The sequence below is a fragment of the Strix aluco genome, chromosome 2 (genome assembly GCF_031877795.1).
Source record: "Strix aluco isolate bStrAlu1 chromosome 2, bStrAlu1.hap1, whole genome shotgun sequence".
Taxonomy (NCBI): Eukaryota; Metazoa; Chordata; class Aves; order Strigiformes; family Strigidae; genus Strix; species Strix aluco.
This window is the reverse complement of record NC_133932.1, coordinates 5,322,900-5,337,958: the sequence shown is the minus strand read 5'-3', so window position 1 is coordinate 5,337,958 and position 15,059 is coordinate 5,322,900. Positions and strand designations below refer to the sequence as shown.

Here is a 15,059-nt window from a genome sequence, read left to right as displayed (position 1 = left end):
TAGCTCTCCTGTGATCTCTTTTTCAGAACCCTCTGCTATGCAGAACAGCACCCGGACATCCACATGTGCAGTTGACTGTGATGTAACTGAGGGAGGTGAGTGCCTGTTCTGTGGTGGGGAGCTGTCCTGGGGGAAAGGTGTTGGCTTTCTGATGTTAGCTGATGATGTTGGCAACATGTTGAGTTGCAGCTAGTAGCTCACTCTTATGCAATAGCCAGTACTTTGAAGCTGAATAAGGCAGAGGACTGTAGTTGTCTTCTGATCTCTCTTCAGACACCTTGGAGAAAAACAGCTTGCTGGCCAAGCATGCAGATGACTCTGGTGTGAATGAAGCAGGTAAGTGCCTGTGCTATGGAAGTGGTCTTTGTGTGTTGTGACTTTTGCATAATGCTTCTTGGTGTGAAGTTATGAGTGGCACCATGGGTGCTGAGTGCCTTCTGTGCTTGGCCTTTGCAGAGTCTGGAAGGGGTCATGAGGTGCAAATTTGGGCATGGAGGAGAGAGGGGAGGTGTTGTGTGATGGTCCCATGGGGTGGGGAATGTTGGTCAGGACTATTATTGATGCCAAACAAATGCCCAGCTAAGTCAGATTACTCTTGATCCATCTGGGCTGGAGAGGGCAAAGTGTTGTGAGCTCTAGGATTGTCTAAGTATTATCTGTTGTCCCTGCAGAAGTCACCCACGATGCAGAAGGTGGAAATGAGGAGCACCCGAGCAACACTTCCAGCTGCAGTAAGTAAGGTATGTGAGGGTGGAGCTCCCTGTGTCTGGGGAGAGTGTGCAGACTGGCACAGAGGCTGGGAGAGGCAGTGCTGGGCCAGGGTGTGTATGACCCTTGACCCATTCTTGCTCAAGTAGAAAAATAGTGAGGAGTGGCTGGAGAGCTGCCAGTCAGAGAGGGACCTGGGGGTGTTGATTGACAGCCGGCTGAACATGAGCCAGCAGTGTGCCCAGGTGGCCAAGAAGGCCAATGGCATCCTGGCTTGTATCAGCAATAGCATGGCCAGCAGGGACAGGGAAGGGATCTTACCCCTGGACTTGGCACTGGTGAGGCCGCACCTCGATGAGTGGGTTCAGTTTTGGGCCCCTCACTCCAAAAAGGCCATTGAATGACTCAAGTGTGTCCAGAGAAGGGCAACGGAGCTGGTGCAGGGTCTGGAGCACAGGTCTGATGGGGAGCGGCTGAGGGAACTGGGGGGGTTTAGTCTGGAGAAGAGGAGGCTGAGGGGAGACCTCATCACCCTCTACAATTCCCTGAAAAGAGGGTGCAGAGAGGGGGGATGAGTCTCTTGAGCCAAGGAACCAGCGCCAGGACAAGAGGGAATGGCCTCAAGTTGCACCAGGGCAGGGTCAGACTGGCTCTTAGGAAGTATTTCTTTACAAAACGGGTTGTGAGGCATTGGAATGGGCTGCCCAGGGCAGTGGTGGAGTCCCCATCCCTGGAGGGGTTGAAGAGTCGGGTTGACCCAGCGCTGAGGGATCTGGTGGAGTTGAGAAGGGTCAGTGTGAGATTAATGGTTGGACTGGAGGATCTTCATGGTCTTTTTCAACCTAGATGATGCTGCGATTAGGAGGGAAGGGGTGTGTATGTGGTAGGCACATGCATGTGTGATGTGTGCTAGGGAGTCAGATGTTGGTGATGGACGTGTTCTGAAGACTGGCCAATTTAGCCAGTTTAAAACTGTAGGATTAAATTTCACTAACATTCATTAGTAACACACCTCTCACTCGTGCTTGCACTTTTACTTTATTCCATGCCTTAATAAGTGATAAAGGCTTCTAGTGGCCGAGGTGTCAGTAAGGCAGTATGTTTTTGTGTCAGTAGATTTCTGAATTGCAAGTCTACCTTGTTAATTATGAATGCTGTTGAACATCATATCAATGTAGAGACATATTGTGTAACACTGAAGGGCTTTTTTTTTTTTTATTGCTTAGGTGTGCCACTGTGTTTTCTTTGGTCACAAAGAATTCAAAGTTTACTTAATTTGTGGGTTTTCTTGTGGTTTGTTGTTTTTTAAACCTACGTGGCCATGGTGGGAAAGCTCTCTAAAATAAACAGACCAGTGGGCCTGAGGGCTGACACGTGGAATGAGGAAACTGGTTATTACCCTGTATGGGAGAGTAGGTGATCAACACTATATCTTATGGATATTAGTGAAATTCAGGCTGCAAAGATGCAATATTTTGCAACAATTGTTTCATATTCCATGAATTAGAACCTTTACTCAGTCATCAGTTCTGTATGCTGCATTTACTATGGGGGCATAACAGGCTTCCATTTACCTGTCTCCAAAGCTGTTTTGCCCTCTCTGTTTTCTCTATGGTATGTGTGCAGACCAGAGCATCTGTGAGGTCACACAGCTGCTTCTTGGAGTACATCAACATGGAGAATATCAAAGCTCAGATTAGTCCTGTCCCAAATCTGATAACAGAAGAATGTAAGGACTATCCTTTAATAAACTGCACAAGCAAGGACTTACATTGGTCTATCATCCATCCAGACCAGAACACAGTTTCTGTAGATTTTTTTTTTTTCCTCTAGAGTAGAGAAAGCCTATGGAATGCTAACTGGTTTCATTCTTGTTACTGATTACTTTTACATTGATTCCCAAGAAGCGTTAAAGATCATAGGTTTGAAGCTGAGATTGTTTAGTTTGTAGTGAAAAGTCTTACTGAGATATCTAAATCTGGCAAAGAAAGGACAAGCCCTTGCCAAGAGAGCAATTACTGCCCTCTGAGTTTGGCTTCCAAAGCACCTGGTAGTATTGCAGAAAATATTGCTGAACACTTATCTGTAGAAAATACAGAGTTTCTATCTGACACAGGAATGTTCCAGGCAGAATAGTTGAAGCTATAGCATACTGCTGTATCCCAAAGTCCTTGGTCTTTGTGACAGCCAGGTGGTGGGGGCAGAATTAATTTCCCCAACCTAGTAAATTCAGTGGCAGCATGGAGAAATGAAATCATCTGCCATCAGTAATTGTGAATTTCTTGATTCCCAAGGAATATACTTGAAGTGCATGACCTGCTTAGAAAGAATTTCTCTGGAGTTGCGTAAGACTTTCAGAAGTAAAACTGTAGGTAAATATGTAATAAAACTTCCTCACCGCTGGTGTGTCTGCAAAGCTTACACAGATTAAGATAATACTGAGAACAGATGCTGAACTTTGAATCCACCTAATGAGGAAAATCAACGTATCTGGGTTCGAGAGACTTGCTGGAATTTACTGTAGTTCAAGCATGTTCTACTCTAACTCTAGGGAGCTCTGTCTTTCCTGTGGTTGGGTGAAAATTGTTCCGTGTAGACTGTAATTCGTAGGATGGCTTGAGCCAATCTGGCCACTTACTATGACAAAAGTTTGCTGTTTGGACAAGCTCTGATGTTTGTCACCCCTCTGTGAGCCAGTTTAACTACTTCGTGTAGCAGGAAACTGACCCAGCAGGAAAATCTGAGTGATCTTCTGCTGGACTAATAGCTTAAATCTGGCCATAAAGGGCTCTGATAAGCACTGAGCTGACAGTGGAGGGAATGGGATGCTGGTCAGCTGAGGATTCAAAGGGAGAAGGAAGGGCAGGAGACAGGGAAAGGGGCTGGGGGAGGCAGCTGCAGCGATAGGAAGACAGGCTGAAAAGTGTGAGTGAAATGCGTGTTGTGTGAAACTGTTACTTTCTCTTACCATAAAGCTTTGCTGAACTTTGAGCATGTTGTGGAACAGCTGTAGTTTAACTGAGAATGAGCCTGGTGGTAGAGGGCATGAGCTGGTTTCCCAGAGCTGAAGCCTTTGGCATTGAATGTAGCTAGTTTAAAAGTACTGGACAAATAAAACATCTGTGAAGAAACAAAGTTTTGGAGGGATGTGAAATTAGGTCAGCTATAGCAAATAGACTGAGTGAGGGAAGAAAGGAACAGATGGAAAAAATGGGTTTGCTATTTGTGAAATGAAAGGGGTGACCTCCTTGCAGTCTACATCTTCCTCAAAGTGGCAGAGGGGTGGGAGGCACTGATCTCCTCTCTCTGGTGACCAGCGACAGGACACGAGGAAATGGAATGAGGCTGCGTCAGGGGAAGTTCAAACTGAACGTTAGGAAAAGGTTCTTCACGGAGAGGGGTGGTCAGTCACTGGAACAGGCTCCCCAGGGAGGTGATCACAGCACCAAGCATGTCGGAATTCAAGGAGTGTCTGGACGATGCTTTTAATCATGGCTTAATTTTAGGTAGTCTGGAGAAAAGCAGGGACTAGACGATCCTTACGGGTCCCTTCCAACTTGAGATATTCTATGATTCTATGAAAGGTTTTTGTTTCCAAATTTATTATCTGAGTCACCAGAAACTTCTTGTTTTGAAACTTTTTATCTGACTTAAATGTTTAAAAAGAAAATTTAAAGAGCTTTTAGAAAATGTGTATTATAAGCCAGTGTATATCTAAGCATTTTTGTTTGGTAAAAAAGGAAGTTTGCAGATTGACTGAAAACTATTTTCCTTTTCTCAAAAGAATTCTCAAAAGAAAAGGAAAAACGTTGTTTTGTCTGTCATATAGCCCTTAGTTAAGTGGTGTAACTATGAGTATTTCATACTGCTTTCTGCTTCATGTGGTAGATCAGTGATCTCCAAACTTTTTTGATTGCACACCCCATCAGTAAAATATTTTGAACGTACACACCCAATTTATGTGTATTTATTTATAAATTATATACATGTGCTGCCATACCCAGTATTATATACATTATAAAACATGCATCAAAAAAGGGTGAGATAAAGATGAGATAAAAGTAAACTCTTTTTTTTAATTTTATTAATAGTGAAAAAATATTTTCTTCCTGCACTGCAATGCATTGCCTGGCGCACACCCCACTTTGGAGACCATTGATGCAAATAATTCTTTAAAATATTCTCAGATTTCAGGAATGTGGAAACTAGTGGCACCTTACTGCTGCAGAGTTTTCTGTTGTGCCAGGTTTGATCTGTTGAATTATCAACCAAGCAATGACATTGTGCTGGGTTTGTGCGTGTGGTGGGGTGTTTGGTGTCAGGGGAGGGGGCTACAGAGGTGGCCCCTGTGAGAAGCTTCTAGAAGCTCCCCTGGCTTCAAGTCAGACCTGCTGCTGGCCATGGCCGAGCCAGTTAGCGATGGTGGCTGCACCTCTGTGATAACGTATTTAAGAAGGGGGATCTAAGAGGGGGTTGGGACTGGTGAGGAGGAGTTACGAGAAGGGCACCTGTGCGAGCACCGAGGTCAGGGGAAGGAAGGAGGAGGAAGGGGGGGAGATGCGCCAGAGCATGGAGCCCCCCTGTATCCCGTGGTGAGATGGCAGGGGCCCCCTGCCACCATGGAGGAAGAAGGGGAGGGGTGGGGGGAGGTGTTTTAAGATATGGTAATGCTTCTCACTGTCCCATCCTATCCATTAAGTGTTGGTTTTGTTAGTGTTTGAATTAAAGTGATGTTCTTGTTTTTTCTTCCCCTAACGAGCTTGTCTTTTTTGCCTGTGACTGTTAAATGGGTCAGCGATGCCTCCCTGTCTTTATCTTGATTCCTGAGCCTTTTGTTTCATTTTTCTCCTTCCAAGCTCTGGGGTTGAAGGAGTGAGTGACAGGCTGCATGGTGCTCAGTTGCCCTCTGGGCCTAAACCGTGACAGACTTTCAGATATTTGCTGAAGACAATGCTGAAAAGAGGAAAAAAATTCTTAGAATGTGAGAAAACATGGATGAGTGGAAGGGTGGGAGGGGGTTAGGACTGAGTATAAGAAACCTGACTCTGTGATGCTGATGAAACTGCCAATGAGACTGTCATAAAACAGGGAAACAGACTTGAAACAGGGCTGTATAGCTGGATAGGAAGCTGTGGTATCTTGTAATAACTGAGTCAGATCCTGTTAGTTGCCAAGGAGTAATACTGAAGACCAAAGGAAGTAAGTCAGTATGTTATTCCTGGCCTACATGATGTGCTGCTTTGCAAGGGCTATTTGGCTAAACGCTGCTCCTACATCACGCTAAAAAGTTTAGCATCTGAAATAGTGATGTCGTTACATCATGTCAAGACATTGGGTGTAGCTGTGCTTTCTTTGGTGCTGTTTGCAAGCTGTGTGGGGACAGAACATTTTACATGTGGGGAGTGTGAAACCTGATGCTTATCACCACAGCTATAAAATGAGAGGAAAACACTAGTTTCATATTCAGGCCCTCTCACTGCATAAACACAAGCAAATAGCAACCCCCCCAGGCTGGCTTCTCAATCACTTTCTTTTATCATCAAGCTGGCATAAGTCAGCTGTAGGTAAAGCAGTAAACCTGCTTTTTATTTTAAGGATACAAATCATAATAATACTTCAGGCCTGTACAGGAACCTTGTGAGAACCAGACTAGGGACATCCTTTCTTTTTCTTGTTGTCTACAGAGATGAGTACCGTGTGTCACCATATGCTGCTCTCCTAGACTGTCTTCTGGCATCTTATCCTAGGTTGGAGTGATGCTGAGCTAGAAACTAGTGGAAGGGAGGGGTAATGCTATCAAAATAGGAGCAAAGGCTGAATGACAGTGCCTTGGCACATCCTGTTGGTTCCCCTTTATACTGTTGCTCCAAGACAGAAACACTGATGTAAGTGGGCCTTGTGTGAGCTTTATCGGAAATCAGCCTGGTTAGAGGTGGATGCATGTTGCATGCAGTGAGCTGGGCTGGGCACGTAGTCTTGAACTTGCTGGATTCTAACTTTCTGCACTGTAACTTCCCTTTGCTTTCAGTTTCCTTGCTTGTCAAATAAGAGCTCTATCTGTGGTCCTCAAAAGAGTAAACTCCAAAAGCACCTGGCATTACTGCGTGGAAGAAATAGCAGCAGCATCACATGCATGTGTGGTGCACAGCTGATCCTAAGATTATAGGCCTGAACCTTTGTATAAAAGTGGTGTCTTAAGTGCCTAGTTATGTGATCCAAAGTCATGGAGTCAGAACAGCCTCCCAGCTTACCAGCTGCCTAGAAGGTGGCTGGCAGTAAGCACTAAACGTTCTTAACCTGCTCCAGTTGCAGAGGAATGTGTTTAAACCATAAACAGATAATTTGGGTAAAACAGCTAGTGGCTATCAGATACCATGGGTTGCAAAGCTGCTGTAATTGGATTGGTTTGGATCATGTGACAGTGTCTTAATTCATCTTCACACTTTATTAGTATTTAAAGCCTGCAGTATTCTTATATAACTAGTTCAATTTCTAGGAGAGAAGACATAATAACTTACCTGCGTGCTTTTCTTTTTCTTTTGCTTCAGATCTTAAATTATAAGCAAATAATTGCTTTGTGGACTACACAACAATGGAAGAGAAGCAGTAAAATTCAACGGTGTGAAGGAGCTGTTGTCTTTTCTCTTAGAGGTTTCCCATGAGCACTGAAGTCATCCGTAAAGAACTGTTTGAAGACTAGCTGAGCTGTTTCCAGAGCCTATTTTTCGTTTCTCAGAAGGGACAGCCTCCATTTCTGGTGTCACTGCATGAAGATAAATAGGCTGAATCAGGGACAAATTCTTTGGTATTGTTTTGTATCTGGTTTTAACAAACAGTGCTGTACTAACACAAAATGTAGGAGCTAAGACCTTTTTTATGACATATTTAAAAATTAACAAAGTCATATCCATTTGCATGAATGTGGATAAATCAAAAACTAGTAAGCTTTCCATGCAATTTTGGATCAGTACCTTTTTATAGGCAGAAGAAAGACAGTTCATCCTTCAGCAGTTCAAGATGGATGGAAGTTTGCACTTGCTAGTCTCAGTTCTCTAGCAGGAACTTGATGCTCCAGACAAATATTCTTCAAGATAGCTATCTCCTGGAGTTGGCGGAAGACTGGCAAACCGATCATCTCCTGATGGTGGTTGACTCTGTGATAAAGCTACAATTCAGTTTGTTTTTGCATTGTAACAAAGCTGTTTCTATCAGCATTTGTTTGGTTTTTTTCCTAGAACTTCTGATATTTTTTGCACTTTCAGGGTTCTTTTTTTTTTTTATGTCTTAGGTGCTTCACGTTATTCTAAGAGAATGTCAACCTAACCATTTCTAAAGAATAATACGGTTTTAGTTTGCTTGTGATTGGAAAGAAAACTTGAAAACTGAGGTCATATATACACTGATGCTCACAAAGAGTCAGAGAAAAGAATACCATGTATTAATGTTTTCAGAACATCAAGCTATGGACCATGTTTTGTGACTTCTGCATGCTAGTTTATGAAAGCTGAAAGTTGATTGTGAACTTGGTGTGTGTAAAGAATCATGAAAGTTTGACAACGATAACCAGAGGTCAGAAACTCCCCTTTCATCTTCCCTTTTGCTCCAACTTACTCCCATTATCTCTTGTTCCCCCACCAGCCACTACTGTGAAGAACATGGCTCCATCTTCTTGATGATTTGTAGAGGTAGGGTAGAGGAAGGCTGCTGTTAGGTGCCCTTCCAAAGCCTACTCTTCAGGCTTGGACAAGTACGGTGCCTTCAGTTTTTCTTTTCTGTCTGAGTACAAGTGCTCAGACCATCTTGGTAGTCCTCCACTGAATTTGCTCCAATTTTGTTGATGTCTGTCTTCCTCAAGGGGTCCAAAACTGGATGCAGTATTTTAAATGCAGTCTAATGTGTGCTGAGTAGAGGGAGATAATCACTACCCTCAATCTATTGGCTAAGCTCCTGTTAATACAGCCCAGGATGCTGTTGGTTACCTTTGCTGCTGGGGGACACTGCTGGCTCATGTTTGGCTTGCTGCTTACTGAGATCACCCTGCTTCCTTTCAGCAGAACTGCTTCCCTGCCAGCCAGACCCTAGCTTATGTCATTGCAAGTGGTTCCTCTTTCCCAGAGCTTCATATTTGTCCTTTTAAAATTTTAACCTATCTAGGCCTCTCTGACAGCCCAGCCCTCTAGCATGTTGACTCATTCTCCCCAATTTGGTGTCATCTGCAAACTTGACAAGACTGCACTTTATCCCCTCCTCCAGACCACAGATGGATGTTAAATGGGACTAGTTCCTGCAAAGACCCTTGTAGTACTCCACTTGTTTCAGCCATCCAGCTAGAGTATGACCTGTTAGCCACTACCATTTAAGCTCCATCATCCAACCAGTTCTTCACCTATCTATAGAATCACAGAATGGTTTGGGTTGGAAGGGACCTTTAAAGATTGTCTAGTACAACCCCCCTGCCGTGGGCAAGGACATCTTTCACTAGATCAGGTTGCTCAAAGCCCTGTCCATCTGGCCTTGAACATTCCCAGTTATGGGGCATCCCCAGCTTCTCTGGGAAACCTGTTCCGGTGTCTCACTACCCTCATCATAGAAAATGTCATCCTTATGTCCAACATAAATCTATCCTCTTTCAGTTTAAAACTGTTGGCCCTTGTTCTGTCACTACAGGCCCTGGTAAAAAGTCTTTCTCTGTCTTATAAGCCCCATTTATGTATTGAAAGGCCACAATAAGATCTTGCGAAGCCTTCTTTTCTCCAGGCTGAACAATCCCAACTCTCAGCCTTTCTTCCCAGGAGAGGTGTTCCATCCCTCTGATCATCTTCATGGCTCTCCTCTGGACTCACTCCAACAGATCCATGTCTATCTTGTGCTGGGGACAGTACACCAGGTGGAGTCTCACAAGAGCAGAGTCAAGGGAGATGATCGCCTCTCTTGACCTGGATATGCTTCTTTTGATGCAGCCCAGGATACAATTGGGTTTCTGGACTGCAAGTGCACACTGACGGTTCGTATCTAATTTTTTGTCCACCAGTATATCCAAGTCCTTTTTCACAGGGCTACTCTCAATCCATTCATCCCCCACCCTGTATTGATATTAGGGATTGCCCTGACCCACATGCAAGACCTTGCACTTGGCCTTGTTGAACTTCATAAGGTGCATGGGGCTCACTTTTCAAGCCTGTCCAGGTGCCTCTGGATGACATCTCTTCCCTTAAGTGTATCCACAGCACCACTCAGCTTGGTGTCATCTGCAAACTTGCTGAGGGTGTGCTCAATCCCACTATCTCTGTCATTGATGAAGGTATTAGATAGTATTAGTCCCAGTGCAGACCCTTGAAGAACACCACTCATTACTGTTTTCCACTTTGACATTGAGCCATTAACTGTAATTCTTTGGACACAGCCATCCAGCCAATTCCTTGCCCATACAACAGTCCATGTAGTTCACCCATTGAAATCCTAACCTTGGATACAGAAATATTGTGGGAGATGGTGTCAAAAGCCTTGCTAAAGACTGGGTATAAAAATATTGCTTTCCCCTCACCCATAAATCTAGTCATTTCATCATTACAGGAGGCGGTTGCGTTGGTTAGGTGTGATTTACCCTTAGTTAAATGTATGCTGACTGTTCCTAACCACTTTCTCCTTCACAAGCCCTGAAGTGTGTCCTAAGAGGACCAGCTCCCTGATTCTCCCAGGGATGAATGTGAGACTGACCAGCCTGTAGATTCCCCAGGTTGACTTTCTGTTGCTTTTTTAAAAATGGATACACCTTTTCTAGTTTTTTCCAGTCTAGTCAGGGATTTCTTCAACCTTGATGACCTTTTAAAGGTGATAGCACTCACAGTGGCACCAGCCAGCTCTCATAGCACCCTTGAATATGTCTGGTCAAGTCCCATGGACTGGTGTGAATCAAGTTTTCTCAAGTAATCCCTGATTTCTGGTAGTTTTTCTTGAGTTCTTTGACTAAGCACAGAGCCCATGAGGCCTTGTCAATGAAGACTGAGGCAAAGAACACATCAAGTAACTAAGCCTTCTTTGTCTCCTATACTTAATTCACCCCCCCCAATTCAGGAATGGGCCCATATTTTCCTTCTTTGTTCCTTTACAGTTAATATACCAGCAGATGCAGCTCTCTTTGCTCTTGATGTCCTTTGCAAGTCTAAATATAGCTGAGCCTTGGCTTTCCTGACACCATGCTTACCTGCCCAGGCAGTGCTCCTAAATTCCTCTGTTGTAGCCTGCCCCTGCCTCCACATCCAGTATACGTGACTATTGCACTGGAGCCCTGTCAGGAGCTCCCTGCTTAGCCTGCCCGTGTTCCTGCCTGTGGGAATGGCCTGTGCTCACAGCAGGAGAAAGTCTTCCTTAAAGGCCTGATGGCTCTCTCGAGCTCCTTTGCTCTTCGGAACTGCCTCCCACGATACCCTACCTCCTGTTTTCCTGAATAAGTGGAAATTTGCCTGTACCCTGATGTTTACCTTCCTCGCTCCTCTCGGAATCTGTTTCTTGGTCACTACAGCCAAGGCAGCCATTTGTGACCACATCCCCATCCAGTCTCCTCTGTCAGTGAGCAGCACATACAGCTGCACGTCAGCCTTCACTGGTGCGTCCGGTAGCCTGTGTGAAGTTGTCCCTGCTGCTGCCCAGAAACCTTCCTGACGGCTTGAATTGTTGCCTTGGCTTTCCAGCAGATGTCAGAAGTTCCCTCATATGTATCTGTGAGTCAAGAGTCTTCCTCAAGCTATTTAGAGAAACCTTCACCTCCTTCCAGTAAGGATCTGCTGGCCTCCATGCTCCAACCATATTGTCATCCCTACTGGCTTTTCCCAGGAATGTGACCCCCAAGCTCTCAGCCAGCCTGTCACCTGCTCTGTATCAGAGCTCTGCACATTCAAGGCACTCTTTTCACAGGGAGGACAGTCGCTTCTCGTCTTCCCTCCATCACTTCCCTGTAGAGCTTCTACACATCCACTGCAGTGCTCCAGTCATGCAAGCTGGCTCACCGTGTCTCAGCTGTTGTTCAATAAACTCATGGAGAACTTTAATTCTTCCTGCTTGCTTTCCATGCTGCATGCATTTGTGCATGTACCTTCATGCCTCCTTCTGCCAAATTTTTTTTTTTTTTTTAACTTCTGAGGTCTGTTTTGTTCCTGTCACCCCGTACCCTTTACTTTGGACCCCTATCCACTACTACTTAACTGTGGGTTGTGATCTCTTCCCATCATTCCTACTTCAGAGCTTTCCTCGTGAGGTTGGCCAGCCTGTTGACAAAGATTTTTACATTAGACAGGTCCATAGGACATTTAAACTACTCCTGTGTGTTTTTTCTGGTAGTGAAACCTACCTAGCAGTTAACAGCGGTTTGAGAAGGATCAGAAGTGACTTATGCCCCCACCCTGTCCAGATGTAGAAAGTAGACCCTACAGAAAACTTGAGATCTTTCCTTATTGCTGCACATACCATTTAGATGTTTTCTTCCACTCACACAATTTCTTCTGCTCTTTGCAGATGCACTGCAGCAGTGTTCGATGGGATCTTTTGTTAGAGCTAGACCACCTTACTTCTACTGCTGACTGTAAATATTTTCTCATAATTTATTAAAAAAAAAATTTGTTAAGATGTAAAAGCTTTGATATATCTTTTTGTAATATATACCTGCAGTTTTTATTTAACCTTGAAAGTCAGTAACCGATCCCCAAAATATCGTTAACCCAAAGTGATTTATTTTCTATATATATTTTTTTAAGTTGTAACTCCTGAGCCAAATGTCCCTCTCCATTGCACCTTCAACAGGTTTATCAGGATGATGCTGTCTACTTCTTTGTAACATTTTAACAAGTTTCCACACAGAGATGCCCTTTGTCACGTGTACTGTGGTAAGAGTAAACCTGTAGCTTGTTTTCCTGCTTGGACAAAGGCTTGCTTTCTGTTATTAATATGAGAAATAATGGTCAAAAAGGTTATTGTTGGGAGGAACTGGAATTCCTTGACATGTGATATCATCGACTTTGTTTCCAAAGCAAAAATCAACAGTCTTCAAAAATAGTAAGCAGTTGTGGTTAATTAACCACAGTTGCTGGAAGCCTTCAGCAATAATTAGTAGAATTGTGGAGCTTTATCAGAAGTAGAAAACCCCACTTGTGGCATGCTGATGTAAGACCAAGAATGACAGGCTCTACAGTGTCTCACTCCCTGCTTCCACCCACTCATTTTGCACAGTGTCTGCTGTGCATGAGAAGCTTCTACCCACTGGTAGAAGTATAGACTTTGCAGTTTTCAAAGCAAGAATGAAGCTCAGGGCTTTTTTATTGGCTTTGTTTTGTCTTTGGTTTTTATGATGGGTAGATTTTATTATTTTTTCCATGGGGATGTGAAACCAGACATTTGGGAAAATAAATTGACCTGACTTCCTGCCAGTTTTGGTGACAGCATTTGAAGTGTCCCTCTCTCCAAATGTCTCCTGAGCAATAACTAAAGAAGAATAAACATTTTTTTCTATGAAAAACTTGTGTCCAATCTTGTCTTGCAGCAAATGCAAAAATAGGTGGTTTTCAATAGCAAAGAGTAGAAGCTTACTCAAGATGCAAACAGTTACTTCTGGCTCGTGTACGACTTGAGTCCAGGAACTGCTGACTGTATTCCAGGATGTGAGCCTGCTCTCCGACACCCCGGAGTCCCAGCTCATGTTGACCTCGAGACCTGATTGCTGCTAATAACAGAAACTCACAGTGAATAGAAGCTGCTGCTAAGTACTTGTGCTCACAGTTGATTCCTTGGTCCTGAGTCTCCTTTTCTTTAATACTAGCTTTAACCTCCGAAGCAGCGCCTGCAGGAGATGTTGCTCCTCATTTATCCCAGAATAAATGAGATCAGAACTCGATTTCATGGATTTGGGGCATCAAACTCAAACCACAGTTGTCAAGGAAGCTTTGTGTTGTGCTGACGTGCACAGGCTAGCTTTTGGTTGTTTGCAAACACCCTGGGTCTAGCTGTTGCTGGTTGAAAAGTTATACCATCCTCACTTTAGCACTGGCTGCACAACTGTTGGGAACAACCTCTCGTAGATAGATTACAGTGTGAAAGGAGTGGTGTGAGTTGAAAGAGCCTTCATCAGTGCCCAAAAGCTGACTTCATACGGAGCTCCGCAGGCAAAGCTGTGAGGACTGGCTTCCAGGAGCAGGACTGCAGCAAAAGCTAGGGGCAGCAGGAACCCCAACAGGCGGCACGGTTGTCTTTTGAGCATCTATGCCTTAAAACCAGGGGCTGATAACACCTGGCAGGCTGCGAGGAGGTGACGCGCACCCTATGTGGCACACTGCTGCTGGAACACAGGTTTGCGACGCTCTTTGAGCAGTAGCAGGTTAATTTATCAACACCCAAAGCAGCAGGGGGAAGGTGAGCTTGTGTGCTCCCACTGTCTCTGGGTGCAGTTTGAACTGTGGCGTGGGTACGAGGACATGAGGGGGTACGAGACCCCTTAACAAGGGTCCATTTCATTCATGTGAATGAAATTCGAAGGAGCTTTACCTTAGGGTTGACCTCAAGGGGACTTTCCTCCTTTAAAGGTGGTGAGTAGAGTTGACCATGGGACACCGTGTGGGCCACTGTGACTTGGAACTGTCACAAGAGAAATCAGTGTATCCTATGCCCAAGAACATAGCTAAGTTTCTATTTTGTCAAGTTTTATATGCAGCTTCTGCTTCATCCCTGTTGGATATCTGAGGATGGGCCTGTGAGTCCCAAAACTTGTCAATTTTTTCTAGCAGTTAGACAAACTGTGCCTCATACTTAGAAAAAAAATAAAATCCTAGCCTTATAAATCTCAAGTTTCTTTCCCATTTAGACTGTGTTTTCCTATTCTATCATACCTGCTTGTGCTTGTTTGCCATTACTCTTCCTTGGGGAATTCGGTGCTCTTCAACTATGCATTTTTGATCCTTGTTTGGTTCCTGGGGCTGAGGGGCGACAAAAGAGTGGAGAGTTGGACCAGGAAGATGGAACAGAGGGGAACTGAGCAATGAATGACGGGTGGAGGTAAGTGCAAATAAGGTCCAGAAATTCTATGTACAGTACTGCAAAACAGACTGTTTTTTAGGGCTCCAAGGGTAAATTCATCCTGGAATCACCTCTTGAAATGCTTGCCTTATGCTGCAATAGACTGTGTCTTGCGGTCCTGGCAAGAGAGGAGCCATGCCTTTCCACCGATACCAGCGTTTCCCTGCTAGTTCTGGTTGAGAATTACGTATAGAGAGGTTTCACATCCAGTTGCAAGTTCTCAGTTTTAAGTGAATGTTAAGCCAACGTAAAAAAACTAATTTAACTAAACTAATCAAGGAAAATCCTTGGTG

The 15,059-nt window shown here is 44.3% G+C and overlaps 1 protein-coding gene across 5 annotated transcripts in view; it reads left to right on the top strand.

Moving 5' to 3' along the window:
- The window catches only part of CD58 (CD58 molecule), a 41,377-nt gene extending 28,161 nt beyond the window's left edge, over positions 1–13,216 (top strand). For 3 of the 5 annotated variants that reach the window (XM_074808752.1, XM_074808772.1, XM_074808782.1), the window contains 4 exons: positions 27–95; positions 274–336; positions 672–731; positions 7,358–12,337. In XM_074808752.1, coding sequence (XP_074664853.1) covers positions 27–95; positions 274–336; positions 672–731; positions 7,358–7,377 — 212 coding nt within the window. In that variant the 3' untranslated portion in view covers positions 7,378–12,337. Of the gene's footprint in view, positions 1–26; positions 96–273; positions 337–671; positions 741–7,256; positions 12,338–12,504 lie in introns of those variants that run through there. The other 2 variants (XR_012621108.1, XM_074808763.1) reach the window with 2 other exon arrangements.
- Positions 13,217–15,059: the final 1,843 nt, after the last annotated feature.